General features: G+C 50.6%; 1 protein-coding gene across 1 annotated transcript in view; it reads left to right on the forward strand.

The window, feature by feature from the left end:
- CABLES1 (Cdk5 and Abl enzyme substrate 1) overlaps positions 1–21,292 on the forward strand; it is a 105,767-nt gene that overhangs the window by 78,072 nt on the left and 6,403 nt on the right. Inside the window, exons 5-7 of the mRNA XM_027127597.1 lie at positions 5,370–5,466; positions 7,209–7,365; positions 8,473–8,576. Coding sequence (XP_026983398.1) covers positions 5,370–5,466; positions 7,209–7,365; positions 8,473–8,576 — 358 coding nt within the window. The remainder of the gene's footprint in view (positions 1–5,369; positions 5,467–7,208; positions 7,366–8,472; positions 8,577–21,292) is intronic.

A 21,292-nucleotide genomic window follows, 5' to 3' on the forward strand; every position in this document is an offset into this window, starting at 1 on the left:
AATTCAAAAGGATCGTCTTAGAAAACATCAAGATTTTATCACTACTCCTCTGGGACTTCTGCTTAATTCTTTTCTAACTGGCGACTCTCTTTGGATGAACCAGCAACACCATTCAGAATTCCCTTCTGTGGTTGACTTCAACCCTTGGCTCCCAAAACAGTGGGGCATCAAGGACCATGGGTCTTTTGCTTGCTTGACACTTACATGTAAGTCCTGAGCAGTTACTTTGTCTGTAAATTAGGTGTCACGATGTGAAGTTACAGTTTATGGAAGTCAAACAGACGACAGCAATTTCGTATGGTTCTTGTTAATGTACTCATCCCTCAGTATCCACGGGGAGTTTGTTCCGGGACCCCCGGTGGAAGTAGAATCCACGATGCTCAAGTCCCTTATATAAAATGGCACAGTATTTGTATATAACCTACACACATCCTCTTGCATACTTTGAATCATCTCTAGGTTACTTAGACTACCTAATACAATGTAGATGCTATGTCAGTAGTTACCAGCATAGGGCAAATTCAAGTTTTGCTTTTTGGAACTTTCTGGAATTTTTTTCCAAATGTTTTTGATCCGAGGTTGGTTGAATCCATGGATGTAGAACCTGCGGATACGGAGGGCCAACTGTATACGTTTCAGCAACTCTCATGAGAGCACTTAGCTAAGGCACCTCGAGAAGTTTGTCAGTCTCTTTTGAAAGTATTTTTTATATCCTAAGAGTCTCAATATATACAATTCAAAAGCTGTTAAAAGAGACCAGCATTATGGAAACAGATTTGATGTGTTTCATTTTCCGTGCATACGTGGCTGTGTAAGTGGATGTGTGTACGTGGGCACTCTTAATTCAATGCCGCCAAAACGGCAGCCCTGAAGTTAGTAACAACCCCTTCCTGAATCTGAGGCAGAAAAAATGGAAAAGTGTGCCCTCAACTGCCACCAGGAAGCGGTCAATTTTCTAGAGCAGTTATGATATTTATAACCAGGTCAGTGAAGTTTCTGAAATGCGAGTGTAGCCAATACAGGTGCACCAGCTTTGGTGTACAAGAAATGCAGCATTTTTTTTTTAGTTTATGTAATGTAAATAATATCAACTCCCTTCTACAAGGCTGGAGGGAAATTCAGACTTAATGATCACTGGGCACCCCCTTCTCCCCTCCAGGATGCACAAAGGACCTGAAATGCTGTGAACTTGGGGAGCACTGTCGCTCATTGTTCATTGGTGTGCTCTGGCTCCATCCACAGGGTCCTGCTTCTGTCCCCCTGCCCACTCTGGGTCTCTTCTGTGAGCTGGGGCCTGGGATGGAGACATCCCCAGAGGCAATGGGAAGAAAGTGGCCAGGCCACTGCAAAAAGGCTGACTTATTAGTCCAGTCCAGTAGCCACATGTGGCTGTTTAAATTTTAACTAAAATTACCCAAAATTAACAGTTCAGTTTCTCAGTCAACTGGTCACACTGCAAGGGCTCCGTTGCCACATGGGGCTCGTGGATGCCCTGCAGGACAGCTCAGATGGAGGAGATTCCCTCACTGTGGGAGTTGCTGTTGGGCTATAATAAGCAGTGTGTGTTTTCTCAGTAGCCGGTGCGGATGGATGCACTATTCTTCTGGCTTCTCTTCTTTCTCGGCATGCCGTAGTTATTTAGAAAGTAGAAAGATACAAGCGAAGCACCAGCGGGAAGGGTGGCTGCAAGAAGCAGAAGGGCACAATAATTCTCGAAAGATGAGTGCCCGCAGTCGCGGGTAGTGGTGTTTTGCCCGTCACGCTTTCTCTTCCTTGTGGTCCAAAGTGTCCAGGAGCTGCTTGGACAGTCTAAGAATCCCTGTTCCTTTAAATGGGACTTGGGGTCTGTCTCACGGAGAGGAGTCTTGCATTTCATGTGTGCACAAGAAGTATAACTTTTCTTATGGCTCCATTTCCCACGGGGGGGGAGTGAAACAGAAGAGTGTGGAGTGAAGGTGGCTGGTTTGGTTCTGCGAACTGGGATGTGTGCGTCCAGTATCGAGGGGCCGGCTGGCAAAGGCGAAGGCAAAGCTGCCCCAGGGAAGCAGTGAGCCTGGGAGCAAACTGAGACAGATGCAAAGGGGCACGATGGAAAACCACCACCTTCTGTGCTGTCTTTATGAACCAGCAAAGAGTCAGACTAGCTCCGTTCAGTAAAGCACTTCTTTAAGCATCTTCACACATCAGACACCAAGTAGACAGGATACAGACATGGATTGAGACTCTGTACCTGCCTGTAGCCAGCTCTCCATCCAGGAGCGCTCTTGTTTTCTAATTTGTATTTTGTATTGGAGCATAGTTGTCTAACAATATTGTATTAGTTTCAGGTGTACCGCAGGGTGATTCAGTTATACATATACATGTATCTATTCTTTTTCAACAGGAGCACTCTTAATAGGGACCTATTTTAATACTCCTTATTTATTTTGGTCTTCTCATCCCATAAAGATGTTCCCTGCTTTTGTATTAGTTTCAGTCCTAAATGACATTCTCCATCTGGGTGAAGTGGAAACAAGGAGACAGTTCTTTGGGAGCTGGGAATTTGAGGCACGTGCTTGCTGGGTTAGGCTTTGGAAAAGCAGTAAGTCCGCAGAAGCACGCCGTGGGTCCTTTAACCAAAGGCCAGGCTCTGCTTCTTTGTACCAGCTCAGCCCCTGGTCTTCCGCCGTTGGGCCTCTCCATCCTTTCCCACCACTGCTATTTTTGCCTCCATGTCTTGTCGGGTTCTTGCTCTGAAGGCATTTCCCTTTTTAGCTGCCCTGGTGCAGTCATCGTCTCCATCCTTAATTGCTTGAGGAAGTCTTTTGAGAGCTGCCCCGATGGCTCATGTAGGAGGTGAGGCAGCTGGGCACGTGGTCTCTGGGTACCTGAGGTCCTGAGGTTCTGGTGGCCTTGCTGAGCCCTGCTCTGCTCCAGCCCACCTGGTCCTTCCAGGTTTGGATTTGAGGCCAATAACTGGAAAACAGGTCTCTCTGTTGGCATGGCATGTTCATAAAGTGATATGACTCACATCAGCCTGGACCTCAGAGCCCTCGGTGGGTGTGGCCCCAGCAGAGGAGGCCCCTGCGGGAGAACTCAGACACATCCCGAGAGCGCTTCTGTTGCTCAGAACATCTTAGGGGCTCTCGAGGGGGTGATTTGCACCTTCTAACGAAGTATTTGCAATTCTGTGGGTTACTGTCCTGTTCGGTACTGTCCTTAAGGAGTGAGTTTGATGTTTGGAATACCTGAAGTCATTTACAGTGAAATCTGGTCAGTTGAGGTAGGGAGACACTGATTCAACTAGTAAGTGTTCAAGGTTTTAAAAAATATTATAGGGCTTCCCTGGTGGCGCAGTGGTTGAGAGTCCGCCTGCCGATGCAGGGGACACGGGTTCGTGCCCCGGTCCGGGAAGATCCCACATGCCGCGGAGCGGCTGGGCCCGTGAGCCATGGCCGCTGAGCCTGCGCGTCCGGAGCCTGTGCTCCGCAGCGGGAGAGGCCACAGCAGTGAGAGGCCTGCGTACCGCAAAAAATAAATAAATAAATAAAATTTAAAAATTATATATACACACCCAAACACACATACATACACACGCACTGTATAGATACATGTAAAGTTTGAAGACTGGAATGGGTTGGTTGTTTTTTGTTGTCATTGTTGTTTTCTCCATGACGTTAGTGTTCATTCCAAAAGGGGTTCCAGAGAAATCCTGAGCTTGACACGACCTTGGCCTCCCAAGGAGACTACCTTAGAAAATATTGTACTTATTAGATGCAGGTCTTGGGTGTTTCTTACGGAAACTAATCAGATAGGATTAGGGAGTCAGTTCACGCATGGGACGCCCATAGACAAGGATGACTGCTCAACAAAGTGAGAGAATACTTTCCTCCTTAGAAGGTGGGAGGGGGCGGCCTCTCGTCTCTTCCCCGCCTCTCACCCGGCTCCCTTTCTCTCTTTCCACGATTCCTTCACCTTTGGCCTGGAGAGTCTTGCCTTTACATTTTGTTCATTCTTGCTTAGGTTGTAGGAGACACCCCTGAATGGGGTGCCTCCCTCCAGCCCACACGGCAAGATGCTGCCAGCCTGGGGCGGCTTTGACTGATAAGCACCGTGTGGTAGAGCCAAGCTGAAGAGAGAGCTTCCAAACGTAGCTGCAATTTGGAATCACCTGGGGAGCGTTTAAAACTCCTGCCACCCACGTCCAACTGAATCAGAGTGAATGTCTGGGGATGGGAGCCAGACACAGTACAGGCGTACCTCGTTTTGTTGTGCTTCACAGATACTGCGTTTTTGTGGGTTTTTTTTTTCACAAATTGAAGGTTTGTGGCAACCTTGCATTGTCAGATGATGGTGAGCATTTTTTAGCAATATTTTTTAATTAAGGTATGTACATTGTTTTTTTAGACATAATGCTATTTCACACTTAATGGACTACAGCATACTGTAAACATAATTTTTATAAGCACTGGGAGACCAAAACATTCATGTGACTCGCTTTATCGCAATATCTGCATTACAGGGGTGATCTGGAACTGAACCCGCAGTATCTCTGAGCCTGTAGTTTGTCAAAGTTCCCAGGTGATTCTAACATGCAGCGAAAGTCTGAGAACTACTGTAAGCGGGGGGATTGTCCATGGAAATGTGAGCAGTTACCCCTGAGCAGAGGCACAGCCAGCCCGAGGCCACGTGCTGCACAAGATACAGCGTTAGATGCAAAACCGGTCTCTACAGCCCACTGTTAGGGTGACCTCGGTGAGCTGTCTACCTGCTCTGGGTTCTTTTTTCTCATCTGTAAAATAGGAAAATAATTGCAATGCCTGTCTGATAGGATGATTTTAAAGAATGAAGTGGAAGATGTGTGAAAGTCTTTGTAAATTGTGAAGTGCTCTATAAATGCTTGCTGTTAACACCAGAGATTATTCTTTTATCATTGTCTAAGTGGCCTGGCAAGGAAGCTGGGGTGGCTATTGTGGCCTTAATTCCTTCGTTACTAGTAGTAAAGCTGAGAACTCTTTAGGGTAAGAATTTCTTTCTCCCATCTAATGGGGGGTGGCAGGGAGAGCTGGTCTCCCCCCGGCTTCCGGTTAGCCGACCAGCTAAGAGCCAATGACCTTGCCGAGCGGGAAGGGACATCGGTAATCCATTGGCTTCTGAGCCTGACTCTCGTCTTCAGGCTCTCTGTTCGATCGGATTTCGTTTATTTCAAAGTGGGTAGAACTACCTACCCACAGAGTGTCGCTGAGAAGGAGGGACAAAGAGGGGGTCTCATCCGGCAGGGCTCTCTGTCATTTTTGCAAGTGTGACTGTAGTGTCCCGTCAGGAGACATCTCCGTGGCTCCTTTGGGTGCAAGCAGAACCATTTTTATCCTCGGCTTGTCCCCCCCCAGGGATTTGAAATTGGATGGAGGGAGACAGTCAGCAGGAGCGGTGAGCCTGAAAGAGATCATTGGCCTGGAAGGCGTGGAGCTGGGCGCTGACGGGAAGGTAAGGCTGCCTGGCTTCCAGGCCACCAGCTTTTTCGACAGACACAAGGGTCAGGAAGCAGAGGCTGTGTGATGGACCACGAGCTGCGCTCGTGCTGGTTAACCCGATGTGGAACACGTTTCTGGGTGCGTGACGCCAGCCTGTCCCCGATCCCGGGTGTGCACGTGGGTTAAATAGCAGCACAGCTATTTCGCCACTAATGCTGGTCCTGACCAGTTCAGTCACCCGCTCTTATCCTCAGGGGATATGTTCCAAGACCCCCCGTGGATGCCTAAAACCTTGGGTGGTACAGAACCCTATGTATACCATATTTTCCCCTATACATGCATACCAATAAGAAAGTTTAATTTATAAATTAGGCACAGTAAGAGAATATCCGAATTGCCAGCACCACTACTTTTGTGCTTTGGGGCCACTATTAAGTGAAATAAGGGTCACTTGAACACAAGCCCTGTGGTACCATGATAGTCAATCGGATAACCGAGATGGCTACTCAGTGACGAAGGGATGGGATCAGCTGGACAGAGGGATGATTCGCATCCCGGGCAGGTCGGTGCTAGATTTCATCATGCTACTCTGAGTGGCGCACAATGTAAAGTTCGTGAATTTTCTATTTCTGGAATTTTCCATTTAATATTTTTGGACCATGAGTAACTGAAATTGTGGGTAAGGGGAGACTACTTTGTCTCACACACACACACACACACACACACACACACACACACACACACGCATGCGCACACACAGTTGCACGTTCCAGGATGGAGTGGCGGGTGGTTTGAACATGCATTGACGGTGGTGACGGCAGGCAGCAATCCCACTTCTAGACAGTGTTTTTTGCTCCCCGTGGTCCTGAGAGGCTAGGAGTCCCTCAGCCTGAGAGAGTGACCACCGAGCAGGGGGCTGTCACATCCCACTTTCATCCACAATTCACTGAGCTGCTAGGTTGAAGTCTAAGGAGGGAAGGTTGAAATATGAACCTGACCTTTTTGTGCCGGATGCAGGCAGTCTTTGTAAACACTCCCAAAGCCTGTTTATGGAGACGACGCAAGTGTGTCTTTGGGGAAGTCGTCCAGTGTAGCTTGCTTGTAGGTAAAGCTGCTGGGGCAGCAAACGACCTACCCGTCACCCCTCCCGCAGAACAGCTGGTCACCCCCGTGCCCAAATGACATCGGCCTTGAGCTCACGTGTCGGGGTGTATGAGCCGTGTTTCTCCAAGTGGCTGAAAAGAAAAACACGTGTTGCCTCTTCATTCCTGAAGGTTGAGTGTTCACAGAGGAAGGAGGGAGGATGAAGTGAGAGGAGCATCATAGACACAGCATCTGCCAGAGGACCATGGGAGGGCACAGCCCCTTATCCGAGACTCTTTGGACCCGATATTCTAGAATTCTGCACTTGGTGGATCAGAAAAAGTACCACGATGTATGCCTCTCGTGTTAGACAGCATCCTAGCAGCTTCCGCGATAGTACCTTGTTATCAGACACACTAATATCTCTGCCCCATAACATGAATATTCACGCCAAGTGGGATAAATTAAAACTACAGATGGCCTCTAGTCAGTCCAGTTTAGGTTTTGGCACAAACGAGTGCCAAACAAATTTCATTTTTCGGACCTTGGATTTTAGAATTGCAGCGATGAGAATATGGACATGAACCTGGCGTGGCAACGCAGCTTGGTCAGAACGCAAACCTAACACTGCCCGGGGTTAATCACCGGCCCGTTTTTGTCTTCACCTTTTAGACTGTTTCTTATACCCAGTTTCTGTTACCCACGAACGCCTTTGGAGCGCGGAGAAACACCTTAGACTCCATGTCCGCCTTCTCCCAGCTCCGTACCCTGAGCCACCGCAGCCTCTCCATCGGCCGGGCGAGCAGCACCCAGGGGAGTCTCGACGCAGGTAAGCTGGGGCCTGGCTGGTCTGGGTAGCTTGCAGCAGGAGGTGCCTTGGTGGACAGTGTGGCTCGGGTCTCCCTGTGCACATTGGAAGACAGGTGCCCTGGAGCGTGAGCTCATCCTGCAGGGGACGGGACTTTTGGGCAAGCCGATTGCGGGCCAGGTAGGCTCACAACCCTGCCGAGGGGCGAGCTCTTTAACGAGGGGCCTCAGTCGCCAGCCCCTGAGCTCCCACGAGGAGACATGCCCAGGCCGCCTTGCAGAGGTGGCTAGACTCCCCGGCTTCTCTCCACCACTCTGCTGCTCATCTCTCCAAGTACCTGGTTCTTGCCTACATTCTCCTAGTCCTCAGGTTTGGCCTTTCTTCAAATAATTGGGCCATACACGTACCATCAGGCGTGAGAACTTCCTCTGTGATTCTCACGGCGGGTGAGCTTACTCGGCTGCTGGCAGAAGACTTGCATGCTTCCAGCTTGGCCTGTCCAAGCCTTTGTGAGAATCCGCACAGGCAGAAAAACGCTTTATGAGGCGGGATTATTTCCACTGTCAGAGAAATTCCAGGTGAACACGGAGCTCCTTAGGCCTGTCCAGGTGCTGAGTTCAGAAGCACTGTGCTGACGTGCCACCCCTGGTCACTGACGGCTGTTTGCACCGGTAGCTGCTCTGGTTTGCGTTCAGTCAGACCGCATAGCCTGCCCGGAACCATTCACACCAAACGTGCTTCTCACGTGCAATAACTGGAGGCTCATTTGATCTGCAGGTTTAGAAAATGAGCCTTTTCCGTGCCACGTTTTAGAATCTGTGAGTGTTCACGGCATCTTTCATGCTCGTGAGGTTCTGTGCTCTCCCGGGTCAGGGAGATTAATACATAATTGTTTTAAATGGAAAAAACGGCAGAGAGTGTGAAGTGTTTGGTGAACCCCCCTGCCGGGGCATACACTTCACCGGCGTGCAGAGACGCCTGCTGACGGTCAGAGCGAGCAGTGTGACTCTGAGCTCAGTGACCTGAAGCCACCCTTTCTTCAGTGTAACTTTGTACCAGGCGTTCACCCGGCTGCTTCTGCTTCAGGACGTCCCGGGCCTTAGTCATCATTTTGCGTGTGATCCTCAGGTAGCGATCTGGGAGAGTTTATGGACTATGACCCGAATCTCCTGGACGACCCCCAGTGGCCTTGCGGCAAGCACAAACGAGTTCTGATCTTTCCTTCGTACATGGTGAGTGGCGGTGGCGGGGTGGCAGGGGAGCTGACCCCCTCAGCCTCCTCGGAGAACTTGGAGGTGCCTTGCTCATCCTAATGGCCAGTGGTTCTTCCTGGGGTTGGGGGCTTGTTCAGACACTGCTCTGCCTGGTTCTTCTCGAGGACCTCCCCCACTCGCCGCCACGTGTGGGTCACTCAGGGAAGGACCAGCATCACATCCAGGGTTCTTCCGGCCACCTGGCCCAGGTACAGCACTTCAGAGGGCTTGAGGAGGCTGGATTGCCGGCAGCTATGAGAGCTGGTTGCAGGTTGCAGCTTCACCTCTGAGGGTATGTTTGTCCATGGACCCCACTAGGTAGGGCATCACCAATCATGCCCGTCGCCGGCAGCGCTGAGTTCAAGTTCAGCTGTTTGGAGCTCCTCGGTGACAGTAGGCCTCTGCACACACTCTGAGCAAACATTTGGCACTGGGTTCTGGATGACAGGATCATCTCCTGGGAAAGTGAAAGTAGGACAGTGTGGGTGTTAAATGCAAAACCTTTCCTTGCTGTTTTTATTTCACGGGCTTTTCCTCTTTTTCCCTTTGTGTCATTTGGTTTCTACTTTTGGCAGACCACCGTTTCCCACCACTCTGGCCGCTGTTTCTCCAGACACCAGTGGGGTCTGACAGGGTCTTGTGTACTTTCACTGGGCAGACTTGTCCTGACTTGGATGTGGGCAGAGCCTGGGCTGCTATGGGGTTGTGGGAGCCGGGCTTTTAGAGAAACCCACTGCGCCAGGCCTGCCACGCACACCATCAGGTGGAGAGCACCGACCCAGGATGTCCCCACCGCCGCCCTGCCGGGCCCGGAGGGGCGAGCACAGCTGAAAACGTCCTACGCTGGTTCCCTTGCTCCTCCCCTGCTGGCTGATGTCAGAAGCCCTGGCCCCAGGAGTGAGCAGGGGGTCCTTTTTCTGTTCCAGGCTCCTGTGTCTGCAAAGACCAGAGTGGGACCCCACCCCATGCACTAACTCTAAGCTTAGCATTCTCGGCGGTGAGACCCCCCCGCCCCGCCGCCCCAACTCCCCAGCTTCTCTTCTCACGGAGCATCTGGCAAGTAGCTGACGTCAGAGAAACACCAGGCAGAACTCAGGCCCTCACTGCTCACTTTCAATGTATATCCTCTTGTAATTGGGCAGATAGCTCAGAGATCATTCTAAAATGCCACACTGAGGGACTTCCCTGGTGGTCCAGTGGTTCAGAATCTGCCTTCCAATGCAGGGGACGCGGGTTCGATCCCTGGTCTGGGAACGAAGATCCCACATGCCGCGGGGCACCTGAGCCCGCACTCCAGCAACTAATGAGCCCGTGTACCGCAACTACAGAGCCCACGCGCTCTGGAGCCCGTGCACCACAATTAGAGAGAAGCCTGCGCGCCGGAACGAAAGATCCTGCATGCCACAACTAAGACCCGACGCGGCCAAAATTAAAATAAATAAATAAATATTTTAGGGGCTTCCCTGGTGGCGCAGTTGTTAAGAGTCCGCCTGCCAATGCAGGGGACACGGGTTCGAGCCCTTGTCCGGGAAGATCCCACATGCGGCGGAGCAACTAAGCCCGTGCACCACAACTACTGAGCCTGCGTTCTAGAGCCCGCGAGCCACAACTACTAAAGCCCACGCGCCTAAAGTCCATGCTCCGCAACGAGAGAAGCCACTGCAATGAGAAGCCCGTGCACCACAACGAAGAGTAGACCCCGCTCGCCGCAGCTAGAGAAAGCCCGCACGCAGCCACGGAGGCCCAGTGCAGCCAAAAATAAATAAATAAGATAAATAAATTAAATATCATTAAAAAATAATAATAATAAATAAGTAAATAAATATTTTAAAACATAAAATAAAATAAAATGCCACATTGAATCAGAATGAATCGCCAAAGGCATTTTGTTTAAAATTGCCCTGTCTCCTCTCTCTCCTTCCTTATTCTCCAACTCCTAACACAGAAAGCAAAACCAGAGCCATATAGAGTTATTTTTTTTCTGCCTGTGACCTGTTAGATTATTTACTTCTTTCTAAAAACGAGGGCTTGTCCGTATCAGCTGGCCCATAATAAGTGTCCGATAAATGACCAGAATCCTTACCCTGTTGTCATGGAGGGAGCAACTGAAAGTTCGTGACTTGTGTAACAGTAAGGGTTCTTCATGTTGTTCACTGCTTTATTTATTAAGGTTCACTTTATTAAGTAATTTGGGCAGGAAACTGTGGCTCGGGGAGTCTGAGTGAGGCTGTCAGAGTTGACAGACAGGAAGTGAGGGGCTGAGGCTAGAACCCTGGGCTTAACACTCTTCCTACTGTGCCTCTGAATCCACGTCCCTCAGCAGCCAGTGGCAGAACCCCCCTCAGGGTAAAACGTGAAGATGATTCTCTGGGCCAACAGTTTAACAGATTTCTAGGTAACCAAGAGAATAAGAAGGTGCACTGTTTTTGATTGGCGTTGGGGTTTGGAGGGGAGCTCTTCTGTAGTCATGTTACATCTGGTGATCACATCGACCTCTCCTTTTATAGGCCTGGTGTCTGGCTGGTGTGGCTCTGATTTTTTTTTTTTTTTTCTTTAAATGATTTAATTGTGAGCTTCGAGGTTCTGGGCTGTAGTCTACATGTGCACACCTGTGCAGACGGATCATTCCCCAGCTCCACCAGACAGTGTGCTAGATGACCTGCCAGGTCAGTGTGTGTGTCCTACCCTCCTCGTTTTATGGTCCCAAGTGGGTCATTTTTCAGTTCACTACATTGAATCTGTAGCCTGTGCTTCCTGTAACCGTCCATTTTTTGGAGAATGAAATTGCTCGTGAACTGCATTTGCCTGTAGGTCAGCTTCATAAGACCTACATCTCCTTCTGCTCTGGCCACAGATATTGGTACTTTGATAAAACGTGGGCCGTCCACTTTTCAGCCCTGACGTGCATGTCATGGTTACAAACTGCCTCAGACTGGCTTCCAGGAGACTTCCTCTCTAGAAGCAGACGTGGCTTCCGGGGCTGTTTCACATGCATTTTGGCACTGAACTTGCAAGAGCAAGAGTAGGGGGTTTGGCTTTGGTTTGCTTGCTTTATCTTGTGTGTTGGGTACTAGGTATAGAATTTGTCCATCTAACCAGTATTGACTGAGGCCCTACTATGTGCCAGGCGAGGTGCTTCCTTATACAGTGGAGGACAAACCAGCCACCAACCCTATTCTCGACCTTAGAGTGGAGAAGTCAGACAGCAGATAGTACACAAGTCACTGTAGTGAGGAGGGTAAGGAAGGAGTCATCTTAGAAAAGTGGTGAAGAATGACAGGGAGGGTTAGGGGTTGGAGGTGGGCCTCAAGGAAGGCTCCCCTGAAGACATGAAAAGGTGAACGCTGAGGGGAGAGAGGCCTGCCAGGCCCTGGGAGGATGGCCCCATGTGCAAGAGCCTGAAGTGTGCAAGAGGTTGATCTTGTGTAAAATGGATATTTTTAACAGTAACAGTCACTGCCCTTTATACACACACACACACACACACACACACACACACACGCACGCACGCACGCACACGGAAGTCAATAGAATGACGATCCTGACCAATTTTCTGTGCTAACTTGACCCCGTGCTCAGGGAGCTGCCCTTGTCAGTAGGCGCCGGCTACTAAGGTGGACAGAGGGAGCTACAGGGTCATCTAATCCAGGTTGTTAAAGGCCCTCTTTGAGGGTCTGGGGCACATCTTGGCCTGTAGGTGGGTAGGAAGAGCTGACACAGTGACACAGCTTGGAGCGTTCCTGCTGCGGGGTGAACCCTCATGGTGGGCAGGGCTCCCCCTGCAGGCGGACTCAGCCCTGTGAGAAGCCTGTGCAGCCCCGCTCCTTCCTCCCCCTCCCCGGCTCCCTGCTGTGGAAGTTGGGGAAGGGAACCAGCAAGTCCCTCACAGGCTGACTGTCTGAGCAGCGCCACACACCTCCCTAAATATCAACCTCCAAGGCCTCTGGGGTCCTGCTGCCATACGCCTGTCCCCGCGAGGCCCCCAGGGCAGTTTAATTTCGGCCAGCCAAGCAGAGGCCCAGATCTGAGAATGAGGGACTGTTGTCCTGGGTTTTGGGGTATCCTATACCTGTGGAATTTCAGGGTCTGAGGTGTTGGTGTGGCCTTTACAGAATCAAGCAAGCTTTACAGTGATGAGCTGTAGTCCTTCTACCCCATCAAATCCTGCAGCAGCCTTTTTTTTTTTTTAAAGATTTTTTTGATGTGGACCAATTGTTTTTTTAAGTCTTTATTGAATTTGTTACAATATTGCTTCTGCTTTATATTTTGGTTTTATGGCCGGGAGGCATGTGAGATCTTAGCTCCCCAACCAGGGATCGAACCCGCACCCCCTGCATTGGAAGGCGAAGTCTTAACCACTGGACCACCAGGGAAGTCCTGCCATTTTTTTCTCTTTTCATATTAAGGTATAACATAGCTAATCAAATGTACCAATTTTAAGTGTATAGTTCCATGAATTTCGTATTCTCCACTTGGACCAAAATGTAGGACACTTCTATCCCCTTAGAAAGTTCCCTCCTTTCAATCGTGTTCCGCTTCATACCCCCTCCCAGCAAAGGCAACTACTGTTCTGACTTTTGTCACCAAAGATTGGTTTTGCCTTTACTGGAACTTCATATGAACGGAATTGTGTACTGTGTTTTTTTTAATCCATCTTCATTCACACAACTTAGTATCTGTAAGATTCACTCATGTTGCATGTGTCAGTAGTTTTCTGGGTTTTTTTTAATTGCTGAGTAGGATTCCATTGTATGGATATACCATGATTTATTTACCCGTTCTCCTATTGATGGACATTTGCGCTGTTTCCAACTTACGGATATTATGAATATTGCTGCTATGAACGTTCCCATACAAGTCTTTTTGTGGATATACATTTTCATTTCTCTTGGATAAATAGCTAGGAGCGGGCTTTCTGAGTCAGTGGAGGTGATGTTTACCAGCCAGGATGTAGTTGAAGGTATATTTTCGTTCATGTTTGTTCTCAGTAGAAGATAAAAAGGCCAGTCATTGCCACTGCTGGGATGTGCCTTTTAGTGGGAGGGTTCCAGAGCTGAACATTCCCCTGAAGCTCAGAAAGAAGGCTGTTATTTACAGAGTTTAAGTGGAACCCTTTGAAACTGACGTTGCATTTGTAGTTACAGTTGTATTTTTTAACTTTGATCCAAGCAAGTCACTCCCAGTATTAGCCATTGTGAAAGGGCAAAGGAGAGGTTTGAACGAAAAAAAAAAGAAATCCTGGTGCAGATGTGGAAATCAAATTGCAGCTGGCCCCGTGGTTTTGGCCTTACGGTTTCTAGAAGGTGACCACGAAACATGAAAGTATGTCGAGCCTCCTGGCTACATGCAGGTTCTTGTGGGGCCTGAACTTCATATGGTTTCTCAATGCAGTGAGGGGGGCCAGAGGCCTCCCACTAGAACCGGTGCTTCCTGCCCTGTGCCTCCTGGCCTATAATTAAAGTTTCACTAGAGAGCGGTTATTTATCATTAGAACCTGGCAGCTGAAGTCGGTAGTGGTTTTCCCCCCCTTGTGGGTGTGGAGAGCAATTAAGAGGAGAAAATAAGAGAACTGACTGAGATGATGCCAACAAAATTAACGTTCTATGAAGGGATTTCTGGACCCTTTTCCTTTCTCAGGAAGAAAGCCCTCTCGAACTGTATTGACAACAGAAAGAAAGCCAACTTTGTGATATCTGTAGCTATCTCGATCTCGAGAGGATGTCTCTTGGATTGATCTCCGTGATACAGTGCCTATTCTTTTATTTACTTAATATTACAATCTAAGGACTCATAGAAAAGCCCCTCCTTCCGTTTCAGCGTCTCCCCAGGGTTGTGGGAATATATCTTAGAACTTAATTTTTCAGGACAGTATGAGATGCTGAGCAGGAGGGAATAGAAGACAGTAAAGGAAGATTAATCCAGGCTTCCGTGAGATTGGATTCTGCTTTCCCTCCATATCTCTTTTTCACTGAAAGCTGTCTGGATGACATGGGCACTTACTTACCTGTCCGCAGGTGGATTTATTGAGACGCTAAAGCAGCTTGAGCCCAGGGGCCCCTCCCTCGCAATGCTCTTTCCAGGCCCCCAGATTTCCAGATGCCTGAAGCTTATTCAGTTCGGGAGACCCTCTTTAAGAAAAGTAGTTCAGCGTTACAGAAACACCATTGCTGGGCCTCTCTGGAGATTCGAAGGGGCCCTGGAACTTCCCTGCCAGGCGCCTTCACAAACGCTGAGCAGTGGGGCTTTGAGACCTGCCAGCTTTTGATGTAAGTGTAAAAATAAAATGGCTTATTGCATCGTGGTGGGTTTTGTTTTCTGTTTTGGGTTTGGGTTTTGGGATTTGGGGTTTTTTTGGTATCAGTTTTATTAGATGAAATTCATATCATACAATTCACCTGTTTTAAAGTGTACAATTCAATGGTTTTTAGTATATTCACAAAATTGTGCAACCATGACCACAGTCAATTTCAGGACATTTTCGTCATCCTCAAAGAGCCCCCATACCCTTAAGCACCCACCCATCCTGTAAGCCCTAGGCAACCACCAGTGTACTTTCTGTCTCTATAGACTTGCCTATCGTGGACATTTCATGAAGATGGAATCGTACGCTATATGGTCTTTTGCGTCTGGCCTCTTTCATTTAGCTTAATGCTTTCAAGGTTTATCCGTGTGGTAGCATGCATCAGTATTGTGGGGGGTTTTTAATCTTTTTTTTCTTGTAAAAATAATATGAAACGAAACTTTGCTTTCCATTTCAACCAAGAGGTAGCATCTGCTCCCTTTCTCTGTATTTGTCTCAAATTTTTGATTATCACTTTGTGGTTTTTAACATGACACTGCACACGCAGTTCGTCAGCTCGTGCTCTGAGACCACCCTTTAAGAAGCGTGCATTTAAAAGTGCATCTAAATACTATCTGGGTGTGTGTGACCTCAGGGCCACGTCCACCCACTGTTATCTCAGGTGGGTGGACACACTACTCCAGAAGTTCCTGTAGTACCAGGGAAACACTCGACACATGTCTGAAACCGTGAACGTGCTTTGCACAGCTGGCCAGTCCACATGGTGGTGTGATCCTGACACAAACGCGGCTTTCCCTGGGTGCCTCTCCTCGATTGCAAGCCATCTCATTTCAGTGAGAGAACCTGAAGAGCTGCTCGCCTAAGGGAAGGGGCACAGGTTAGACCCAGGGTCCTGGGTTTGGAATCCGATGGGTAGAAATAGCAACAAATGCAGCCCCAGGCCGAGTGGTCTGTGCACTCGTTCCCGTAGTTTCCTTGTGATTTACAGCCCTCTCAGGAAAAAGGAATAAACATAGAACAGCCGAAACGCCCAGCTGTGTGTGGTGAGATAGATTTCATCAAGGGCCGCGGCTCTGCTTTCCTTAGCGAGCAGGTCACGTGTGCTTTCCGGTGCCCAGCTGGGCTCGGAGCCCCGTGGATGTCAGGCAAGTGCAGTGGAGGCTGGCTGTTGGCACCGGAAAGAGCTGCAGACATCACTGCCTTGTATCCTCCGTTTCACAGGCCAGGTAAGCGAGGCTTAGAGAGGCCGCACACCTGCCCTGAGCTCCCTGCTGCCTCCTGGGTTTCAGGTAGCCCTGCCGCTGGAACCTGGCTCCTCTGGAACGTTCCTGCCCCCCAGGGGCCCCTCTGACCCAGAGGGGAGCGGCAGCAGAGTCGACAGCAAGCTCACATCAGTTCAGAGCTGCTCTAAGAGTCCCTAGGGAGATGTGAGCCCTGGAGGTGGGGACGAAAGGAAGGAGAGCCTTAACAGGCCCCGAGTGGAAGCACCTTTTATGTTGTTTCTGTGGGAATCAGACCATCAACCTGTCAGCTCTGAGCCCCTCGTTCTCCTCCAGCACTGTTACTAGGGTGCACGCACCCCCGGCGCACACCTGCTGCCTCCCGCCCTCTCCTGGTGCACCCCAACCCCACCCTGGGAGGCCTTCCCTTTAGGGCATCCTGGTGGTGGCCTGGGCCAGAATGGGACCCAAGGTCGGCTCTGTGGAGGCTCCCTCCCTTCTCTCATGATGAGTCCAAGCCTTTATTTGTTTTGGTAAAAAGCAAAGGGTGTCTCGGCGGCGCAGTAGACTCTTCCAGCTGGAGAACTAGGTTGTGGTCTTACCGTCGTTTCCTGTTATCTCAGAAGGGCTGTGTGGCATCAGCCCCCATGCGGGGCCTTTCCTAACTCTGCCTGCCTCTCTGGCGGGGCAGGCCAGGCAGGGCTCCTTTCTGAATTGCATCTCCTGGACCTTCTGCGTTTCGTTCGAATGGCCTCCTGCTCCCAGCTGACCTTCCTTCTTCTTTCTGCAGCTGTGCACACACAGCTTCCCCGTAGCCAGGCAGCTGCGAGAAAGTGCATTTAAGTGATCTCTCGCTCCACCCCACCCTGCGAATCACAGGCGCCAGGGATGGAGCTGCCCATGCCTCATGCAGCTGGGCCCAGCTGTTGGCCACTGCTGGGGCCGCAAGGACCCCTGCACTTGGCACATCCCGTGGCCTGGAATTTAGTGGCACTGAGCACAGTGGTCACCCGGTCTGTACCAGACCAGTAGGGGACCACAGCCCATTTATTAGCACTTTGATTCATAGGGACGCACGCGCACTGGCAAAACCCGGCCGTTGTGAGCCTTTGTAAACCGTGCAGTTAGATTGATAGGGGACCTGGAACAAAGCATGGGCCTCCCGTTTCACTCATTCTCTCTCGAGCCAGAACGAAGGGGTGGCTGGGGGCCCACTGTGACCCGCGCCTGCAGCTCAGCCTCCCAGTACTGCCACCTCGGCTCACCCTCCGTCACTGGAAAGAGGACAACGGTCTCTCGGGGTTGGGGAGGGAGGGAGGTCCAGCCTCTAAAGGATGTCGTAAGGCTCCCTCGAGACAGATAGGACCATGCAGAGGAGTCGTGGCTGCTGTGCTCCAGAAAGTGTTTCCTAGAGGGAACCAGAGCTGACGGCAGTGAGGACTGTCATCCCTCTGGAATCTACCTGAAGGGCCGTCCTGGGCTCAGGGCTATTCTTCCCATACTTGGCGCCTGGCCGATCTGAAGGCTCCAGGTGCAGCGTGCGTGCAGGGCCCCGTCTGAGCAAGGGCCTGGGAGCAGATTGTCGCTCTGGGGGGCCACCAATTCAGCCACCCTGATCGCGTGCCCCAAGCAGCTGAGCACAAGCAGCCCGTATGTCTGGTGCCCTGCAGCCACCATCATAAAGCACGTGACGGAGAAGCCGGATGAAGAAATGGAGGCACAGAGAGCTCAGGCCGCCTGCACTAGTGCCCAGATGCTGAGTGGTCGAGCTGGGGTCTAAACCCAGGCATCTGGCTCCGGAGTCTGGATCCTCCCCACTGAGCTGCAGCTCAGAGAAGCAGAGATGAGAGCAAGAGTGAGCCAGAGCCATCTGGAGGTGGAGGAGGTGGGGGCAGAAGAGATGTGCTCCCTCAGACCAAGGTCAAGGCCAGAACCAGCTGCCTGGGGCAGAGCGGGGCCTCACAGGCAGGGGCGACGCTGCATCCGGCCCGGGATGGAGGGCTGAGATCAGAGTACAGCAAGGCTGCACAGCAGCTCCGTCACAAGCGACACCACTGCTGTGGGTGGAGTTGTGTCCCCCAAGAAGATTGGCTCAAGTCCTAACCCCAGTGTCTGAGGATGTGACCTTATTTGGCAGTGGGGTGTTCGCAGAGGTAAATTAGTTAAGATGAGGTCGTACTGGAGCAACGTGGGCCCTAGCCCAATAGGACTGGTGTCCTTCTAAGAAGACAGAGACACAGAAAGAAGAAGGCCATGTGAACACAGACACGGAGAGAGCACTGTGTGGAGGCAGGGATTGGAATGATGCATGTGCAAGCCAGGGACCACCTGGGACTACCGGACGCTGGGAGGAAGCAAGGGAGAGTTTCAGAGAGACCGTGGCCCTGCTGATGCCTTGATCTTGGATTTCCAGCATACAGAACTGTGAGACAATAAATTTCTGTTGTTTAAGACGTGAAGTCTATGGTACTTTGTTACAGCAGCCACTGGACACTGATACAACCACTCTTGCGTTCTGAGGCACTCAGACTGACCTCCAAGATTTGCCACCATCCTCCTGCCGTCTTGAATCTTTGCAGCATTTCTTTGCCCCAGAAGCCAACCTACCTCACCCCCCAAAATATATGTAAGCAAGTGAACTAGAATGACTGTTATTGGGCACCTGCATCAGGTCCAGGCATAGCAAGCCTTCAGCAGTCAGCACGCACAGCCTCTTTCCCCGGATGCCCTTGGATTTCCTGACGCTGCAACCCCCTAGGAATGCGGGCCCAGCTGGCTTGTGTCCGTCCTGTACCTTCCCCAGTGGAGCCGCCCTCCCTCTGCCACACCGCCCTGGAGGACAGGGCTGCTGGCCACTTGGAGGTCAGGAAATGGGGGGCCTTGACAGAAAGATGGAAGTTTGCAGAGACTGTCTCACCCCCAGAATGTACTATATCTAGTTGAGGAAAGACAGTAGCCAGGTGGTGGCCAAATAGATCAGTAAATGGAGGATCAGACCGCCAGCCAGTCTTCTGCCCGGTGCGGGGAGCAGTCACCAGGACGTGGTCCTGTGGCTGGAAACCCCTCCCAGAAGGCATCACAGGGTGCCACCTCTGTACCTCCAGGTGGCAGAGCTGGGGTTCAGAGGAATTCTGCCACTTAGAACGTGAACTTGAGGGCTTGGCCACGTGCAGCCCTCGCTGGGGGCCAGGTGCTGAGCCAAGGGTCTCATAGCATCAGCTCACTGGCCCTCCTTCTCCACCCCTCTCCAGGGTCCGGCATGGAAACAAATATAGCTCTCCACTCCTCCTGCTGCCAGGAAAAGTAGGTCCCAGCTCCGTATCCCAAGAGCTAGGATGAGGCTACTCATAAAAATAAGAGTCTCTCCTGCAAGGTCTGGACTTGGGGGTGGCCGGAGCCCTCCTTGCCCCACCTCCAGGGCTGCAAGCTGAGCTGGGTTGTTGGTGCTCACGGGGCCCTTCTAAAGCTAGGACTGGTCAGGAAGTGGCGTGGGAGGACCCCAGTGCGGTGAACTGATGACATCGGTGCCTTTAGGGGAAGCAGAGCTCTGCCCTATCCCACATCCCCCCAGTAAGGTCCTGTTACAGTTGCAGTAAATGCCATCAGTGAAAACAGCGTGTGCGTAAGTTATGGTTCAGTTACGAAGCACAGCATCCACTCGAGCTAGTTTAAGAAGAAAGGCATTTTCTTCCAGGGCACCAAACAGCGTATAGAGTCACTGGGGAGGCTGGCGAAACAGCCTAGGTTGGGGTTTCCGGAATGATCCCAAAACCACACTGCAGAACCAGGTCACTAGGGGCATCTGCACTGGCTGTCAGCTCTGGATGTGACAGTATTGCCACCTCCATGGTCAGGAAGCTGCCACTGCTGCTGGATCCAGACCCATGCTGCCCTACTGTGGTCTACACCCGCAAAATGGAAACTGGGACTCTAGGGCTCCTGTGGCGACTCTTCTTGGTGGCAGAAACAACAGAAGCCCAGCCTCTGCTTCAGCTCTGCTTTCTGACACCAGCACATGGGATAGGAAGAACTGGAATTGTATTTGGAATCCTAGCTGCAAAGAAGTCGGGGAGTACAGCAAGGCATCCCAGAAGGGGGTTGGCTATCCAAGCCATAGTGTATAGTGAAGGTGAATCACTGGGGTTTAGGGAAGATGATCCTACAGAAGTGGCATTGCAGCCTAGGCAAGGAGGATCTGATTCTCATAAAAATCACCTGGGCAAGATCACGGTGCAGAGAGCACGTCGCCAGGACACATAGCAACTACCAGATGGGTGTGTCCTGGGTCAGCTGAGGGACAGCCTTCCTGATTGGGCTGGAAAGACCACAGCTCCGAGGTGGAAGTCACGGCATTGCACCCACCGAGTCCACCTCCACCCAGAAGTGGAAAAGCTCTGCACAAGCTTGGTGGAATCGTGTGCGTTAAAAGGACTGTGGTTTGCCTTTCTTAGCCAGAGAAGCAAAGAAGGTCCCGCCGAGATCAGTGTGAATTTGGACGTGCAGGCTCTTTGCCTGCTCTTGGTTATAAAAGTGACACCAGAGACATTCCATGTGCCTGTTCTGAAACCGTGTCCAAGCAAACGTCTTCTGAATGGGGGTGTTCACAGAAAGCCACCAACTTTTGTTAGAGCTGCTGAGGAGACCTTGGACGTGTCTTCTGGAAAAGGCCAGGCACTCGCCTGAGAAGAGGCTGGCGGTAGCTGTCCACGGGAACCGGCCTTCTCATCACAGTGTGTGGTTTCTTCTTTCTCTGGCTTTGCCTGACAAAGGTTACTGCCCGTAACCAGCCAGGAGGGGCATCCCACGTTGTTGCAGCCCTTGGAAAGTATGTTCCTGAGGAGGTGGGGTAAGAGTACTCTGGTGAGATCCAGCCAGACTGAGTTGTTTTGTTTTTTTTTAATTTGGAGTATAGTTGATTTACAACGTTGTATTAGTGTCAGGTGTACAGCAAAGAGAATCAGTTATGTGTATACCTATATCCACTCTTTTTTAAATTTTCCCGTATAGGCCATTACAGAGTATTGAGTAGAGTTCCCTGTGCTATACAGCAGGTCCTTATTAGTTATCTTTTATATATATAGTAGTGTGTATATGTCAATCCCAGTCTCCCAATTTATCCCTCCCCACTAGACTGAGTTTAATTCAGAGTTAATAGTGTAAGGCACAGAGAAGGA

Source organism: Aethalodelphis obliquidens, unplaced genomic scaffold (assembly GCF_003676395.1).
Source record: "Aethalodelphis obliquidens isolate GAN/ISIS:26980383/991018 unplaced genomic scaffold, ASM367639v1 scaffold32, whole genome shotgun sequence".
Lineage (NCBI taxonomy): Eukaryota > Metazoa > Chordata > Mammalia > Artiodactyla > Delphinidae > Aethalodelphis > Aethalodelphis obliquidens.